General features: G+C 42.7%; 1 protein-coding gene across 1 annotated transcript in view; it reads right to left on the bottom strand.

The window, feature by feature from the left end:
- LOC106863747 (unconventional myosin-X-like) overlaps positions 1-18,959 on the bottom strand; it is a 95,838-nt gene that overhangs the window by 55,975 nt on the left and 20,904 nt on the right. The window contains exon 2 of the mRNA XM_088170823.1: positions 5,867-5,965. Coding sequence (XP_088026949.1) covers positions 5,867-5,965 — 99 coding nt within the window. The remainder of the gene's footprint in view (positions 1-5,866; positions 5,966-18,959) is intronic.

The raw sequence follows: 18,959 nt of genomic DNA, 5'->3' as shown, positions 1-18,959 counted from the left end.
TGAGAAGTGCAAAATCTAGTAGAAGCTATTGAATCAGAGAAGATGAATAACAATGCTGTGCTTTGATAAGGTCCCAACGCTTTCATCAGTTTGTCATTAGACTTGAACATGAGCTCCAGCTGTCAAAATGATGTGGAAATCAATACACCAACCATGTTTCAAAAAGCATCATCACCCCATATTTCTGCAACCTCACCCCTTGCTTCCCCTCTCTGGTTCTTCGAAGTGATATCGAGCATTGCAGGGATTGCCAAACAGTCAAGAGGTAATAGTCAAGCATTACCTCAGTTCCATTTCATCTGCTTGCAACCTTCCCCAGCCCATAGGGAACCAGCCAGCAAGGGCAGCATGGTATAAAAGCACACCAGGAAAAGCAGTGGGAGGAAAGATATTAATTGACCAAAGTCAGCTGTCACAGTCCTTTTACATACAAAGTCCACTCCTGAAACCATAAGCCCTGAAAATGTTTAAAGTTATCAAATGCAGTGAATTTCTACTATGGCTTTGGCTGTGCAGCTGACAGCTCAGATCCGCTGAAGAGGTGGAATGACACATAACAGTCTGATCCCTATGTCCTTCCCATTTTGCACCACCTGGTTTTAACACATCAACCCAAACAAAGGAGGCAAACTTTTGCCCAGTGATGTTTGTAACATCAGGGTTTTCTAAGCAAATTTAATCAACTGGAAGATATTATGGTAAAGACTTGAGACTTCTTCCATATTACCTGAAGTTTCAGCTCGTATTACGGACACCATGGAAAGGCAGTAACATCACACACAACACGCACACAGAACACCATTAACAAGCAACATATCAGCTAATGGATGTCAGCACTAGCTCTGCCATTCTTTCCTAGGGCACCAAATCAAGCTCTCCCTTTTACAGGGGCATCTGTGGTTCCCTTAAGTATAAGGACTTTGCAGCTCAAAACACTTTTAAAAGCCAGACTCTTTACAGCTACACATTCAATTACAAAATCCTGTCAAAATTACAGGTAGTCTCCTGTGTAAGCATGTGGGTCACTCCTACTAGGAGCTGGAGAGGGTTTGTGTTTAAGATGAAAGACGTGTTTAAGATGACATTTCCTGGAGGATGTTAGTGTAACAATACAGAGCAGCCTTTGTACACTCAAATATAGCAGCTCAAATATAATGGTGATGCTTTAATGTGATGGAGCCTTCTTCTTCTAGCTTGAAAAAGCCAACAGAGGAGACAGTCTCAGCCTTTCCACTTAACCAGACTTCAAATTTCACTAAGAAAAGTCAAAATACGCAACATCCCAAATCTGAGAAACCCACAGAGAACACACCAGCACATAGGTGGCTTTCTTGTTTCTCTGAGAGGAGGCTTTGTACCCAGTGGCAGTTGTTCTTAGTCTAATTTTGTCAATGTACCCTGTACCATGTGTGTCTGGGTCATCAATAACTTGGTGGAAGATAGAAGGATGACAGAATCATAGAATGCCTTGGATTGAAAGAAAGCTGTAAAGACCAACTAGTCCAGCCCCCCTGCCACAAGGGGGAATACCTTCCAGTAGACCAAGTTGCTCAAAATATCATTCAGCCTGACCTTGAAGACTTTCAGGTATGCACAGCTTCTCTGGGCAATATGTTCCAGTGCCTCACAACCCTCAAAATAAAGAATTTCTTCCTTAATCTCATCTAAACCTACCCTCTTTTAGTTTAAAACAACTACCCCTTATTCTACTGCAACAGGCCCTACTAAAAGGTTTGTCCTCAGCTTTCATGTAGGCTCCTTTTTGGTACTGGAAGGTGGTATAAGGTCCCCCTGGAGCCTTCTCTTCTCCATGCTGAACAACCTCAAGTCTCTGAGTCTGACCTCGTAAGAGGTTCCATCCCTCTGATCATTTCCATGGCCCTCCTCCATGGCTCCAACAGGTCAACGACCTTTCTGTGCTGAGGATCCCAGAGATGGACACAGTACTCCAGGTGAGGTAGCTCAAGAGTGGAGCAGAGGGGCAGAACTCCCTCCCTTGACCTTCTGGTCATGCTGCTTTTGATACAACCCAAGATACAGTCAGTTTCCTGGGCTGTCCACACACTGCCAGATCACGTCCAGCCTTTCATCCACCAGCACCCTGAAATCCCTCTTGGCAAGGCTATTCTCAAGCAATCTGTATGGATACCAAGGGATGCCCCAACTCAAATGCATGGACCTTGTACTTGACATCACAGAAATTCATGAAGTATATGCATGTGTCCACTTCTCAAGCTTGTCCAGGGCCCTCTGGGTGGTATTCCATCCTTCAGGCCTGTCAGCTGCATCACTTAGCTTGGTGTTACCTGCAAACTGGCTGAGGCTGTGCTCTATCCCACTGCCAATGCCATTGATGAAGGCATTTAAGAGTTCTAGTCCCAGTCCAGAACCCCAAGGGACATCCTTATTACCAGTTCAACTCTTGACCACCACTGTCTGGATGCAGCCATCCAAGCAAATTCTCCTCCACCAAAGAGTTCATCCATTCCTATCTCCCCAGTTTAGATGGAAGGATATTGTGGGGTTCCTTGTCAAAGGCTTTAGAGAAGTCCAGACAGATGACATGCCCAGCTCTTCTCTTCTTCACTGATGTGGTCACTCCATCATTTTCATCCCACAGTGTCAGCACAGCAGCAATTTAATCATGAGTACATTACATCTTGCCCATCAAAAGCCACTCTGCAATTCTGTCTGGTTCCTTTCCTGCCTGGAGAAAGGCATGTAAAGAAAGCAAGGGTACCCTGTCTCTGACATGCTTTTATTTTTTTGGCCATGTGCCAGCCCCAACTTTCTGTTACTGTAAGGGAATATAACCTTGGAGAGGCCACCTTCCTCCAGTAAACTACATAATCACCAGCCCATGTGGAACAAGGCTCTCACTCCCAGCAGCATTACTTCAGCTTTGTCAGACACAATCAGAGCAACTGACTGGAGAGGCAACAGAAAGAACTGTAACAACCAAGTTGCACATTCAGGTCATACAAAATGAATATTTTATTCACAAACCTTTTAGTTTCCCACTATGCCCTCCACACATGGAGAAAATACACATTGGTGTCACCACTGTAATTTTGGGGGTTTTGACAACAGAATGGCCTATGCAGTGCCAGGCATGCTGGCACAGATGTGACTCGCCTTTGTCGAGTGAAGCAAGACTCCAATCTTATTGTGATTATGGAGATGTGATGGGACAGCTCCCACAGGGGAATGCTGCCATGAAGGGCTACACACTGCTTAGGAGAGACAGACCAGGAAGGCACAGTGGTGGAGTTGCCTTCTCTCTGAGGCAACACTTGGAATGTATTGAGCTCTGTCTCGGGGTGGATGATGAGCAAGTTGAGAGCTTATGGGTCAGGATAAAAGGGCAGACAAGTAAGGGTGTTTGCTCTGTGGGTGTTTGCTCCAGTCTCCCTCACTGGAGCCCTTCTACAGGCAATGACAGCAGCCTCAAAGTCACCTGGAGGGGGGCTTTACCTACCCTGACATCCATTAGAAAGCCACACAGCAAAGCATGAACAGGCCAGGAGGTTCCTGGAAATCACTGATGACAAATTCCTGTCACAGATACTGGAGGATCCCACAAGGAATGTTGTGCTGCTTGACCTCACAGTGACCAACAAGGAAAGCCTTTTTTGACATGAAGGTTGGGCACAGACTTGGCTAGAGTGGCCATGAGATTGTGGGGTTCAGTATTGAACAAAGAGGTAGTAGGGCAGTGAGCAAGATTATGACCATGGACTTCAGATCAGCTAATTTTGCCTCTTTAGGGATACTCTTGGAAGAATTCCATGGGAGCAGGCCTTGCAGGGAAGAGGGGCCCAGACGAGTTAGTCAATAATCAAGGCTCACTTCTTTCAGGCTCAAGAACAATGCAACACAATGAGAAACAGGTCAGGCCAAGGGCACAAGAAACCTCTGTGAATGAATAAAGAACTGTCATTGCTCAAGTATAAGCAAAAAAGTTCACAGGAGATCAAAGTAAGGTAAGGCTCCTTGGAGTGAATTTAGAAAGGTGATCAGGGTAAGTAGAAATGAGACTAGAAAGGCCATCTAGAATTAAATCTGGCCAAGCATGTAAAAGATAATAAAAAGGGCTTCTTCAAAAACATTAATAACAAGAGAAACCAAAGGATAATGTGGGCCCATTAATAAATGGAGGGGGGGCCCTGGTAACAGAGGACAGAGAGAAGCCAGAGTTGTTGAATGCCTTCTTTGCATCAATCTTCATTGACAAGACCAGCCCTCAAAGATCTCTAACCCTGGAGACAAAGGCAAAGGAATGTCAGGAGGAAGACCTGCCCTTAGTCAAGGAAGATTTGGCAGAGAACACCTAGGCAAACTTGACATCCACAAGTCCATGGGCCCTGACAAGATGCATCTATGGACTGCTGAGAGAGCCAGTGAACACCACAGCAAGGCCACTCACGATCACCTCTGAAAGGTTATGGAGATCAGGAGAGGTGCCTGAGGGCTGGAAGAAAGCAAACATCACCCCAGTCTTCAAAAAGAGCAAGAAGGAGGACACAGAAAACTACCAGCCAGGCAGCTTCTCCTCAATCTGTGGAAAGGTAATGGAGTGCCTCACTCTGTAGGCCATCTCAACCCCCATGGGAGACAGGAAGGTGATCAGGAGTAGTCAGCATGGGTTCACTAAAAGTAACTCATGTTTGACCAGACTGACTGCCTTCTGTGCTGAAACAACTGCGTGGATGGATAAAAGGAGTGCAGAGGATATTTTCCACCTCGACATCAGCAAGGCTTTTGACACTGTCTCTTACTAAATCCTTTCTAGGCAAACTCAAGAAGCATTAAGTTGGATGAGTGGACAGCAGAATGGATTCGGAACTGGCTGAGTGGCAGATCCCAGAAGGTTGTGATCAGTGGTACAGAGTTTGGAGGTCTGTTATTCATGGTGTCCCCTAGGTTCTATACTGGGCCCAGCGTTATTTAATTTTTTCATCAATGGCTTGGATGAGGGAATAGAGTCCCTTCCCAGCAAGTTCACTGCTGACACAAAGCTGGGAGGAGAGGTTGATACTTCAGCTTGTGCAGCCTTTCACAGGGACCTGGACAGGCTGGAGAGCTGGCAGAGAAAAACCTTCTGAAATTCAACAAAGGCAAATGCAGGCCCTGCACAGAAGGACCTGGGGATCTCGGTGGACAACAAATGGTTCATGAGCCAGCAGTGTGTCCTTATGGCCAAGAAGGCCAATGGGATCCTGGAACACATTAGGAAAAGCATTGCCAGCAGGTCAAGGGAGGTGATCCTGCCCCTCTGCTCAGCTCGGTGAGGCACATCTGGAGTGCTGTGTGCAGTTCTGGAGTCCACAGTACAAGACAGACATGGAGCTTCTGGAGCACCTCCAGCAGAGAGTAACAAGTTGATAAAGAGTCTGGAGAATCTCTCTTATTCTCAGCCTTAAGAAAGGCTGAGGAAGCTGGGCCTCAAGAAGAGGCAAATATGAAATGACCTCATTAATCTGTACAAATATCTGAAGGGAGGATGTCAAGAGGATGGAGCCAGGCTCTGCTCAGTGGTGCCAAACAACAGGTAAAGAGGTTACCAGCAGAAATTGATGCACAGAAGTTCCACCTAAACACAAGTAAAAACTTCTTTACTGCAGGTAAAGGGTGACCAAGCACTGGAACAGGTTGTGCAGAGAGGCTGTGGAGTCTCCCTCACCGCTAGGGATATTCAAGAACCATCAGGACACAAACCTGTGCCATGTGCTCTAGAATGACCCTCCTTGAGCAGGGAGGTTGGACCAGATGACCCAGTGTGGTCCCTACCAATATGACCCACTCTGTGATTCTGTGAAAGCTTATTTTTAACAGAGTTGTGAAAAAGACAACACAATGTCCATACCTGACCATAGTCTGTCCTGAATACGACAACTCCTTCTGCACAGGAATGAACAGTGCTGGGATAATGCTGATTATTTTCTCGCAGCCAGACCCGAGACCCCTGAAATAAAAAAACAGAGTTATAGATGACAAAACAGAAAAACTGAAAAAAGAAAAAAAAGAATTCTACTCACTATTTTTCTCTAGAAATACTTATCAGGGATTAGGAGAGAAAGAGAAAGCAAATTCAAATAAGCAAGTGAAAGAAAATAAAATAATCTCTTAGTAAGTATTTGTTGGTTTCTGCTCGATGAGTAAACACTGGAGAACTACACTGAAGTGCCTTTTTTTTTTTTTTTTAACAAGTTCCTAAATGCCGGCAAGAACAGCTGGAGCCAATCCTCTGATTCTCTGAGTCAAGTGCTTCATGCTAGCACATGTAAAATTACAGGACAGCGTTTGAACTTACACACATTTTAGAAGATCCGCCCCAAAGCCAACTGGCTCCCTACCTGTTTATTTTCAACCTCAGCCAGACACTCCCAGCACTTTATCTTTCACCTTTTTTCTAAACTGCTCCCCTTTATATCGTTCTCCTCTCTCGGCTGCACAACAATGCAGAGGATTAAAATAAAAGACCAACAAGTAGCAAGCAAGGTTGCAAAGAACTGATATTTGCTTTGGAGGCATTGGAGACACTATCAGTGAGACACCTAAGTCAGTCTAGTAGAGCAGGCAGAGCTTAATGCTGCATCTACCACCTGGCTGGTAGATGCAGCATTAAGAATATAGAAGTATCTAGCACCAAGAACAAGAAAGCAGGACCACAGTTGATGCTGCAGCAAAAACCATCCCTTTAGCAATAGCCACTCAAGTTGCTCCTGCATAGGAGAAGACTTTAGCTGGTATGAAAACTGAGCAGCATTGACCCATGGCCTGACTTCCAACCCAAACTATACTCTTATCCTCTTCAAACATCTGGCTGTATATCCGGGCAACAGTATTTTAGTGGCTTTTAGAGAACAGAGATGTTTTTTCACCAGAAAAAACTCCCAAAGAAAAAGTAAAGGAGTGGTAGGAAAGTACTGGGATATACCCCGACAATCATAAGTTTTGGATGTACAATTACAGAAAAAAAACCAAGTAAAATAATTTTGCATGCTAGCATCCAAAGACTGTCCTTGCCTGAATTTTCACACAGAGAAACGAGACACAAAGCCTTTTTAAGGTGGAGGGAGTGCAGTCCTGATTAATAATTAAGACAAATACAGATTTTTATTCTGTTGCCTGTTAAGGTAAGTGGCTTGTGAGCTTGCCATGGACTTCAGCCACATTACAGGTTACATATGCTTTCAAATAATGTTGAATAAACGTTATTCTTCTTTCTATGATGGGACAATAGCAGCACTGAGACAAAATAGTACTCATGGAGAATTTAAAAACTCTTGCTGTTTGGTTTCCCTAAAAGGGAAGAGCTCACCTGGACACAGAGAACAAAGCAACAATATTCCTCTTTATCTTTTGCAACTGCATCTTTTCACAAACTGCTTTCCATTTGCAATGCCACAAATGCCTGTGGAGCATTTCCCCTTTTACTTCCAAAACTTTGAGTCAGATGGTTCCTAGGTATACAGCAATTCTGAAGCAGTTCAAATGCAAGGCTTTTCAATTCAAAAGTGCAGGATTAGGGCAGATGGAAGTGGAAAGGAGAGCACCAGTACCTGAGGTGGGGAGGAGCAGGACCAGGAAACAGCTCCCCAAAAGTGGTAAAAGCAATACATAAGACTTGAATATTAAATTCAAAATCCAGTAACAGCAGGTGGGAACACTTCCACCCACTCTCCTGGGTCTACATCAGACTCTGGTCATCAGAAAACCCAGGGCACTCCTCTGTTTTTATTCTCTTGAATACCACAAACATCCCCATGCTGACTGGTCCAAGGGTACCTCTCACCCTGCACTTCCCAGAGGAAGGAAGTCTGATGTAAGGGCATGGCTCTTGGACTTCCTCTGCTACCTCTACATCAGAGCCAGCAAACAGAAATGTCCTGTGTCCCTCAGGTACAGACACAGGAGTGATGACAACTTTGAAGGCTACATATTTGGTACTAAGGAACAGCTACCACAACTGTCATGTAGAGACAAAGGATTTTTTTCACTTTAACGCAGGTGCTGCCATCAGCTCACTGTCCCCAAGTGTGCCCAAGAGTGAAAACCTGAGGCTTGTAGCTGGCCTGTCAACCCCTGTGGGGCTGGGTGATGCAGAGCCCACTTAACTCACCACGGAATGAGTCTAAAGCCTATAAGCATGAGTGCACAGCAAGAGAGATGATGTGATGATGGACTGTGCCATACAATGAAAGCAAGGTGAGCTGAGCTTTGCCTGGGATTCCTGCATGTCATCAGCCACCTCACTTCATTCATAAATTGACAGGAACCTCTGGAGAGCCTCTACCTCAGGGGCTCAAGAAGGCTCACATAGAGCTGGCTGTGAAAGCACTCAGTCTCTCAATAGAAAGTCCCACAATAGAAAGTGTTTCCTGATGTTCAGTGCGAATCTCCTGTGTTTCAGCCTGTGCCCACAGCCTCTGAGCCTGTTACTGAGCATCACCAAGAAGAGCCTGGCTCCCTCCTCTTTTATCTTCCCTCCAGGTATTTACACACACTGGTGAGATTCCCCCTGAGCCTTAGCCAGGCTTAAGAATTCTAGCTCTCTCAGCTTGTAATCTTAGGAGAGAGATCCTTCATAATCTTTCTGGTCTTTTGTTAGACCCCATGCAGTATATCCATGTCTCTCCTGCACTGGTGAGCACACAACTGGACATAGCACTCCAGTTCACAGCTCAACAGGGCTGAGCAGAGGGGTAGGATCATCTCCATCAGCTTGCAGGAAACATTTCACTAACGTGTTCAACAGTAATGCCTATAGAAACCTCACAAGATGAGATACTCCTAACTTAACAAAGGACACCAGAAAAAAGAATCCTCAGCTCATTAAACCATCCCATTCAATCAGAAAATCACTCTTCCATATTTGAATATTTTGCTGTTATTAGTGGTATTATTATGGCATAAAATTAAAGGACTAAAAGGTTGTCCAGCTCTCAGAAAATTTTTATTTCACTGGTCTTTTCTGCCTTGACCTAATAACCCCACAGGAGCAAGGCACAGCAAAGCTTCCCCCCATAGCAAACAGTCATAGTTTGGTTCATAAATTGCAAGGGACTTAATGATGGTGGCTACTGTCACCATCAGCCTCTGAAGACCTCATGGCTTGAGGGGTGGATGCATGTACTAAGCAGCAAAGAGAATTTGGTCCCAGCCTACACCCCCTCAGCAATACTTTTGCACGCCTGCTGCTGGGCACTAAAGGTCTGTCCTGATGAGCATTCTCCACCATCTCCTTCTATGTGAGTTCAATCCACCTAAATGCACACAAAAAGAGCAAAAAAACCTATGTGCCAAAATGCAGTCAAGTTCTTCAAGTGTTTCACGACAACCAAACCACTGTTACTCCACTGGTTTATTATTTGCCAGCATCTCAGAAGCTCAAGTAACATGAAGTTTATGCTTTCAAGAGCAATGAAAAGCTCGTAAACATTAAGCCGCAACAAAATTTGCCAAAACCTCAGCATTCAAAACAGCCTCTCAGAAGAAGGAAAATGTTTTCCATCTTGAAATTAAGTAACTAATGCTGCAAAGTCTTTTTTCTTGCTATGAAGGGGGAAAGAAGGGGCCTGAAGAGAAGCCTTCACTTGGTTGGGCTAGTGCTATAATAAGCTTTTAAAAGCAGGGAAAGGAGTTGATTTAAACAAATGTACATTGTTAGGGGTGAATAGCTGCTATTCAAAGGAGGCTGGAACAATGCAGTTCACAAAGCCAGAGGCATCTGGAATGCAAATACAACATGTTCCCTGGCAAGGTAGCTCTACAATGGAGTGTCAGTCCATGGGCCTTCCTCTCTGGATGGGGGCAAAACAAAAAGGTCTTGGCAAGAGATACCTTGCCAACTGTGCAAGCTACAGACATTGATCCAGCTGCCATCCCTCTGCAGTGCATTAGCCATGCACCAGCAACAAAATCTTCACCAGTGCCTAATTTATGGACAAGACTTGGCATACAAGACCCACCTGAGGAAGGAATCCTCTCAATGCACATCGTGGCTACAATTGACCTCAACCTCTTTCACAGGGAGAAGCCTGGTGTCTTGGGTTACTCCAGAGCTCCCTGACAAACCAGCCTTCTGTGGGAAGAGGGCAAAGAAAGCCATGGAGCACTAACTACAGCCCAGTGTTTTTTATTTCCATGAAGTAAGGCTGTAAAAATACTTGGAATAGTGTTTGTAGAAGAACAGCCGTATGCCATCATTTCCGTAGCAAATAAATTTCTTCTGACTGCAAAACTGAAAGGAAATAGCTTTGCAAATCTCACAGCTGCAAGACCACCTGGAGAAGTCCTGGATCCTTCTACCTCATAGATTTTGATGCTAAAATTGCAAACACTACTTCTTGTCTTCCTCAGTACTCTGTTCTTGGACATAACAAAAATCCACTTTTTTTACTTTCTGGATATATATGCTGAAAATCACAAAATTAATGGTGAACTTTATCTCATTTAAGTAAAATGGTGGAGCATTCATTGCAAAACTCTAATTAACAAGTTGGATTTTATATGCATCCATGCTGTATGCTGAATAAAATAACTGCACATTAATTATATTTTATATACATATATATCATATATATGTCTACATATAAAAAAGTAGATTCTGTATAACAACTATGTTTTCTCAGTGCAAACACTACTCATTCACACCTTATAATGTGAAATCCAGTCAACACAAAAATGCAGTTGATTCAAAACAGTTAAAACTGCTTTAAATTAAGAGCTACGAATGCAGGTTATGCTGCAGCTGCATTCAAAAAGCACATCCCTATTGAAGCTTGGCAAAGTGAAAGGAACAATAGTCAATACGTATTTAGAGAACCTTTTATTTATGTACCTTAGTAGCTTGGCTCCAAATACAAAGTCTGCGAGACAGGAAGAGATGTTATTAACTAGTCAAGCAGGACATACTTTTTAATGCAAAAGATAACCAAAAGCACATTTATCTTCATTCCTTCTCTTTCCTAAGTCACAAACTGATGACAATTAAGGAGGGGCTACAAAAAGAAAGAGGTCATCAAGAAAAAGACACAACTTTGCTAATTTCATGGTAATAGTCAGTTATTTTTCTGAAAAGTCACCCTTCCCTGTTGGCTTGGCTACTGAAAACAGTTAAATTTAGGTACCCAGAAACATATTAAGTGCCTGGCCAGACTACTCAGTGTAAAGTTCACGGGAAGCTGAATACCTCTCACTGACTTCAATTCACATATGAACTATTCAGCCTCTTGAGCAGAAAACCAGACCTGATCTTCCATCTCTAAGTGCAGGGAAACAAGCAGTAATGTCCATTTGTCTGATGTATTGCTCTTTAATTCAGAATGCTGGTCTAGGTGCCCTCCTTTGCACTGCCTGGCTTCTTTGGTGCTGCTATCCATCAACAAAAGGCTTCCAGAAGAGCTGGTCATCAGTGGTGGCTGAATGTGGGAACTACTAGAAAGGTCTGTGGTTACTATTGTCACATGATGTACAAAAGGGAAATAAATGAAGACTTCAGAAACTGCTCCAAGACAGTGTCACCAATAGGCTCCATTTCTTGACAGCCAGGCTACCCCTCTCTGACAGCAGTCAGGAATCAGCAGTGTTTATTCAGGGATGATAGGATGGAAAGGGATGGACATTACAGAGAGGAACTAGTTGAACCCCGTACATAGTGAGAGAAAGCACAACTTTGTAAGTTTATTTGAAAATGCAATCTAAATTTCAGTTCCTTGAATTCAACTTCATGAACTGATTATCTACATAAATTAAGGCATATACTTAATCCAGTTTAATGGGGTAAAATTACTTTTCAAATCCTTACAGCGGTATTCACGATTTCCTCAGAAAACAGGGGTAAAATACTAACACCTTCCTCTCAACAAATTTAATTCTGTTTCTTAAACAATACTATTTTCTTTCCTGTTTTAAAGCAGAACAAAGTCAGGGAGATGCTTCCATGGGATATAAGGTCAGTTCAGGGGGGGTTAGTTTCCTGCAGAGCAAAATGTCCTTGAAAATGAGATGTTTCTGTTGTCTGTCAATCCCCCACATCAGATCAAAGCACCAGCTCTCCTGCTCCTGAGGTCTGCACAACAGCTGCTGATTAACCTTGAACAGGGCTCCATCTCCTCCTGTTTCAGTAACTGGAGATAGCACAGAGCTAGTGATGGTATACTACATTAAAAACAAGAAACTGGATTAAAGCATATATTATTACTGACTTGAAAGGGAACCAGAATAAATTTGTACCTTACTCAGCCCTTTGAAGGCACCAGCACTTCTTACAGGACCACTGCTTCATGTAAGATAGTATTTTCTACATGGATTAAAAAAACCCCAACAAATAACAGCACAAAATTTTTTATCTTCCAACACAAACAGCACACAGACATTACTCTCAATATATGCAGGTGGACAAGCATGTTCCTCCCCATCTTCTGCTGTTGAGTGTGAAGATACCCATCACTAATAGACCTCAGTCAAAAGTCGGAAGGTAATTCCATCAAAAAGCTATTGCACTCCATTGCTAGAGCTTCTGAAGATGTGGTTGTCAGCTCTTGAGGACAACAACTTTCTGCATGGCTAGAAAGCAGCAATTCTATCACGCTCTCAAAAGCAAACCCAGCAAGAAGGTACTATCAGGTCTTTTTGGAAGAGTTACTGGTATTGGTACAGTCTGAGTTATGACTTCCATGAGAGATTCAGCAAACTTGTTTTGACAAATTTTACTAAATACTTTTTTTCACTTTCAAGACTGCCTAACCCATACCCCAGCATCATGGCTGCAAAAACATGACAGTGCAGGAGTTTGGAAAGCCTACTGCCATTATCAATTGTGGTCAAGTTAGACAGGCTGCTAGCAGACAACAGCCTGTTCTCATGCCTGCAAATGTAAGGCAAAGAAATAACAGTTTCTTTGTAGTCGAGACAATGGCATTTCTGATTAATTCTGAAATTAGAAGTCATTGCTCCAAGTACTACTTAACAGCTGACTATGAACAGAACTGCAAAAATGAAGCAGGGAAACACATACAGCAACTTTTCTCTATCTACTAGATCTACAGTTTCAAGTCCCACTTTACATCATCATCATCATCTGGTATCACAGACTTGCCTGGCTTATGGCACTGCCTCCACCACTCTCACCCCTCTACCTTAGCTTGGAAGGAGGAGGCAGGATTTAAACCTGTTAAAACTTAGTAAGGAAGATAAGTAATTTAAAAAGAAAACAAGTGGATGAGGAGAAGGAAGAGGAGGCATCTACTGATGACAGCAGTGAGCTGTAGGGAGCACATGAGCAAAAGAGGTTGAGGCCACTGTACATCTTTCCCTCAGGGTCTACATTGGGGCAAGGGGTAGCAATGGCCAAGTAAATGACAGACATCTTGGTCTTCTTAAAGGTAGCATGCAATTCTCTCCCTTTATTTGAGTTATTGAAGAAGAATATATAATACACTCAAAAACCCCCTTAAAATTTATCCTGAGAATCAAACAAGCCCTAACTCTGCATCTACAGAATTAAATAGGAGTTGCAGTTCTGTCTTTGATGACAGCACAGTTTTTTGTAAAGCACTTATATTTCTTTCAGAAACTCATTTTTAAATGAATTACAGTCATGATCATGTATCTAAAACCATATGAACAAAACAACAACAAAAAAACCTAACAACAAAGCCAAACACAAAATTTCCAACAGGTATTTTAAGGAACGCAGAACCAAGGAAGGGCAGTGCACAAGAAAGCAGCAGGGGAAGAGAGACTTTACTAAAAATTGTTCACCAAAGCCTACAGCAATGCAGCCAGCAGGAGTAGCTGTCCCAGCACCACTGCCCAAAGAAGACAATTTCAATCACCACTAGCTTCTGCTTGCATACTCTTTGCCCCATCATCTAGTCAGCTCTCACACGGCTGTGCAGCTCTACCAGTGATTCAGGGAAAAGGAGAACAGCCTGCCAAAATGCCTGTAGCTCATCCACCATGCCTGGTTGGCCTGGCAGTCCCCAGTCCAAAAGCTGCCAGCTTGGCAATGTTTTGCTTATGCTACATGACATGCTTATAAACGCAAGGGAGAGAAGGATTTTTAAATCTACACGTGTGAGAAGTCATGCTAACACTCTCTTCTCAATCCCTGCTTAAGCTGCCCTCTTGGGACTGGGGTTTCAAAGACGATGAGGCAAAGCAATGGTGTAAATTTCTTCACTACCCTCTTTGGTAGGGCTCAGCCACACAGCTTTGCTCTTCTTCAGAAACTTTGCCCTTAAAAACTTAAAAGTCATGTGCCACAGGTGGTTAATGGTCTCAAAACCCCTTTTCATAAGTTTTGCAAAGGACCCAAGCAATTTTTTCCCCTTTCTCTTGCCTCTCCTGTCTGGAACAAAGCAAAGGCCAGGCAAGCCAACTCACGAGCACCAGCCACAGAGCATGGCAGAGATCAACTATTCTGAATCAAGGTTTAGTTTGAGACTGAACTTGAGAGATGTTTCTCATTGATTGTCTGTAAAGCCCAAGGAGAGTCTTGTTTCCAAAATGTGATCTTCTCCTTGCAAATGTACATCTTCAGTCTCATTTCAAAACATTTTGTTGAGGAGGAACACCTTAATAGAGTACTTCAAAACTGATTAAGTGGAAAAAGAAAAAAGCATTAGTTTTGGCACATTTGTTCTGAAGAGAAGCATTTACCATTTACTTTAATGAGACATCAGACTTTTCATTAGGTTCATTGTCAAGCACTGTTCAGTTCTTAAGATTGTTCTCTATGTACCTGGATATAGAAATTTTTGAAGATAATCCAGTACAAAACAACTATATAGCAATACTAGTTTTTCTACAGATGCTAGTTGTGCTACACAAGCATGGATATGCCTTGCCTAGAGGGGCATTATAACGATTCAGCCTGATTTGAATTTGCAAAGCAGATTAACTTTCTGATCAAGATACATTTTCTACCTTTGAATAGCCTTTGTCAGCTATCTGATTTTATTCTGGAAGTATTAGTAAAAGCCTTCTTGCATCAAGAAGCATCACTGATACAATGCCACTGTTGCACCTAGAAGCAAGCAGAAGGAATTGCATTTAGCAAGGTAAGGACTACTTGAAGCTAATACTTCTACAAAGCTCAGCATTGCCTTTTTCTTTTTTTTCCATTCTCATGCCAAAGAAGCAGGCAATTCCAGGAAAGCATACCTTTACTCAAGTGGGATTCTGGTATGAAAAAAATAATCCATATTAAACAGCAGACTGTGCAAGATAACAAGCATACTTAAAAATTCTTCCCAAGAATAATACTACAGCCTTCACTTTTCAATTTGCTGGCATCAAAGCACAAAAGGTTAGTTTTATATTTCATTTGTCAGTTTTCATGATCCTTTTACAGGTCTGAAAACATTAGAGGGATTTTTTTTGTATTTTGTTTATGTCTCCCTGTAGCCCAAAAATATCAGCTTACACATGAACAATTTTCATGTGTTAAAGTAGGGATGAGCAAGCAAGGAAAGTATTTCTAGACTCAATTGTTGCAAAAACCAGCTATAAGATCAGAGCCGTAAGACAAAAACGAACTGACCCACCCAGCCCACATTCTTTGTAAGTAGTTTGGGGTATTTTCCTCTGTCTCTTCTTCTAAGCTCCATATTTGTTTGAAATCAAAACTCAGGATTTTGTAGAGATACAGGTCACACTTTGGTGCCATAAGACTTAGCAAGACTTCGTTCCAAGACTAAGAAAGTGTGAAAAGGAGTGAGAAAAGAGAATAATGAACCACAGTTCTTTAATTCTTTTATTAACAGAAACACTGATTATTGAAAACAGGAGAATTTAAAATGTCAGGTCCTAAGTTCTGTTGCTAAGTTGTATTGATCCCCTCACATTGAATTTACAATTGATGATTCAGTATGGTTCATTTCACTTGGTTGTTTTGCTTTCACAATAAGATCGCTACTATCTCTCTCTTGCCACAGGGACACAAGTATTAAAAGAATGTGTTTTACACGGAATTATTTCTTTACTTGGCTAGTTCATGCTTCAGCTTGGGTGGGGGTTCTTTTGGGGGGGGTGTAGCGGGTTTTTTTGTTGGTTTGGGGCTTTTTTTTTTGTTGTTGGTTTGGTGGTTTTTTGTTTGCTTTGGTTTTTTTGTTTTCTTTTTTTAAATCAAATTTTGGCAAGCTATATGGGGCTTGCCCTACAAACACCAGAACTCTTTACTAACTTCACCCTATGATGTCCTTCAGATGTCCACAGAACCCTGCATATAGGTAAAAATCTATAGAATACAGAGAACCAGATGAAAAACAGTTGGTAAATTAGGATGTGTTGTTGCACCTGTGCAATAGCCTTTTCAACCAGCATTTCAGCCTTGCCTCCTGAATCCCCTGCCTTGCTGAGGAACAAATCCAGCTACACTTTGACCACAAGCAGTTGAGAGGTTTGGGCTGCTCAGACCTTAGCCTTTGGAGCTCAGGTCCTCTATTCCTGCGAGTCACAGTGACTCACTAAGCAGCTTCCACCAGCAGCCCCTGCTCCATCCTGTTTATATGCTCTGCTAAAACTCAGGGGAAATATCCTGGATTTGGGACAAGCACCTCTTCATCACACCAGCTCCAAGAGATCAGACACTTGGGCAGCCCAGCAGCCTGCCCCACACGTGTGGTTTCTCAGGGTGGGCACAAGGCAGCCCATCATGGCTCAAAGGCAGGAGCCCAGGGAAGCCTGCTGAAGATAAAATATGTCATGTCTACACCTAGCCCGAAAAACATGGATTTCTGGCCTGCAGCAAGTGGGTAGCACTGAGCTGCATTTGGGAAGTTTGGGCAGACAATACCAAGCCTTGGGCAGACATCATCAGGCTTGCAGCATCATACAGAACGGGTCCAACACAGGTTATGAAACAACTTGAGGTGGTGGGGAACAAGTACTACATTCCTAGGACCTAATCATCCTTAAAAATTAAATAAATAAAAATACTAAAAGTCTAGGTGGTAAGGAGGACGGGAATCATACTACGTCTGAAGCCCACCTGTGCTGCTTGTCTTCTAGAAGCAGGTTTGGAAAATGGGATAACACCTTTGCCAGGGCATGGATTTCCCAGTGAATGGCAGGCAACACAGTGTCCTTCCATGCTCTCCCTCCTTGCCTTTTGCAAGTTGGATGAACGCTGAAGGAGCCGACACTGCCACTAAAGTCCTAAATTGGAAGGCTAACGTTAGCAACTTCCCACACTAATTTGTACACTGCAAATCACAATAATCACTGAGCAACTCCAAATTGCCTGTCTGGAGATCACCTGATGAAAGCACAACCAATTAAGCAAAACGTAATGGCACACTTTATCATTAGAGAGCAGAGCACTGGCTTATTCCCGTGCACCCGAGGCAGAAAGGCTGGCAAGCACAACAACATGTGCTTGCAGGGAGCGTGGGGGATGCAGAGCTACACTGCTGTGCTTGCTGAGCACTGCCTGAGCTCAGCCTGCCTCCTCACACAGAACATGCATGACCAGCCTCACTGTGAGCACGGTTTGCTAACTCAGGACATGCACACGTTTTATGGTGTGTAATATCTGATGCCTTTTGACTTCTGATTTTCTGAAGCTCATTGCCTTGCATGCAGCAATGAAATGCACATCTTAAAAAAAAAAAGCAAGCGGGCAACAATCCCAGCAGTGTATGAAAGCATTCATAACATACTGATGGGTATTGTACTTGAGAAAAGATTCTTTGCTGGAGAGTTATGGGAGCTTTAGTCAACAGAATAGAACTAAGTACCTAAGTAAAAGAGTAACACTGGGTAACACTGTTTAAATAGATTTTCTCTATTTTTAGAAGAGGGAGTGGCAGGAAAAGAGTTGAAGAGCGACCCTCAGACTCCCTGGCACACCTGTGAAGAGACACGCAAGTCTACACACACAGGAAAAAAAAAAGTTTATTCCATTTTCCATTTATTTTAGAATTAATTCCCATTTCCAGTATCTGAAAAAAAGAATACTAAGAGGACTCTCTGAAACTATTGCACCTGTCTACAATGCTAAAGAATGTCCTTTCTTCCACTTTCCTGTATCATTTTTTGTATTACTTACCATGATCAATATTTTGGGATGCCTGCAAGGAAACACTCCCTGAGACTTTGGTGGACACTTCTCTTGGGCCTGGAGTAGACAGGAGAACTGCTAGCTCTTCCCATTCCCTTCTTCTCAAATGATTACCTTCTTCTCCTCCTTCTCAAGTCAGGAACTCAGAAAAGACTCCCAACAAATTTTAGAACTCAGCCATGAACAAAAATGTGAAACACATAAGATTTGATCAGTGTTGTCTTTCAATATTTTTCAATTTTCTCGTGAAATATGAAGAGAATGTGTCACACAGCAAAGGATAGAAGCCTGTAACCTAAATAACTTGTTACTGAATTAAAAACTCATTGTTTGTAAATAAACAGGATCTAACCTACCAACCATAAAACAAACACAAAGGTGTCAGTAAATATGAAATAGCGGATTATGAGTTACTTCTCAAACCTGTGATTGTATGTTTTTAAAGAAAAATAAACTGCAACAGGCAGTTGAAACCACGTAATTCACTTTGCCAACACACAGGACAAGGAAAATTAGGTGGTAGTAGTGGAAGAGAAATTTAATCCCATCCCGGTCTCCTTCTCAGCTGCTGCACAGTATGAGCAGAAGACTGTCAATCAGAGCTAATCTCCACTTTCCCAGAGGCAACCTGACACCAGAGCAGGCTGCACAGGTGGCATTTCACACCACTGTAATACAGGTAGAAGCTGCAACTTAGTATAAAAGACAGTTTGGGATCCATCTTGAAGGAAGATTTAGCAATAAAGTTTATATAGAGGGTAAAGTCAGAAATCCATCAAGTTCAGATAAAAGACCGTGTTTCCTATATGCTTTGAACACTTTAGCATTTTCTCAAGTTTAAACTTCTCTCGGAAACAAGGTGATGCTTTGCAATGCTCCCCACTGC

Source organism: Sturnus vulgaris, chromosome 1, assembly GCF_052056855.1.
Source record: "Sturnus vulgaris isolate bStuVul1 chromosome 1, bStuVul1.hap1, whole genome shotgun sequence".
Classification (NCBI taxonomy): Eukaryota; Metazoa; Chordata; class Aves; order Passeriformes; family Sturnidae; genus Sturnus; species Sturnus vulgaris.
Note: the sequence above shows the minus strand (reverse complement) of the source record. Positions and strands in the feature narration are given on the sequence as shown.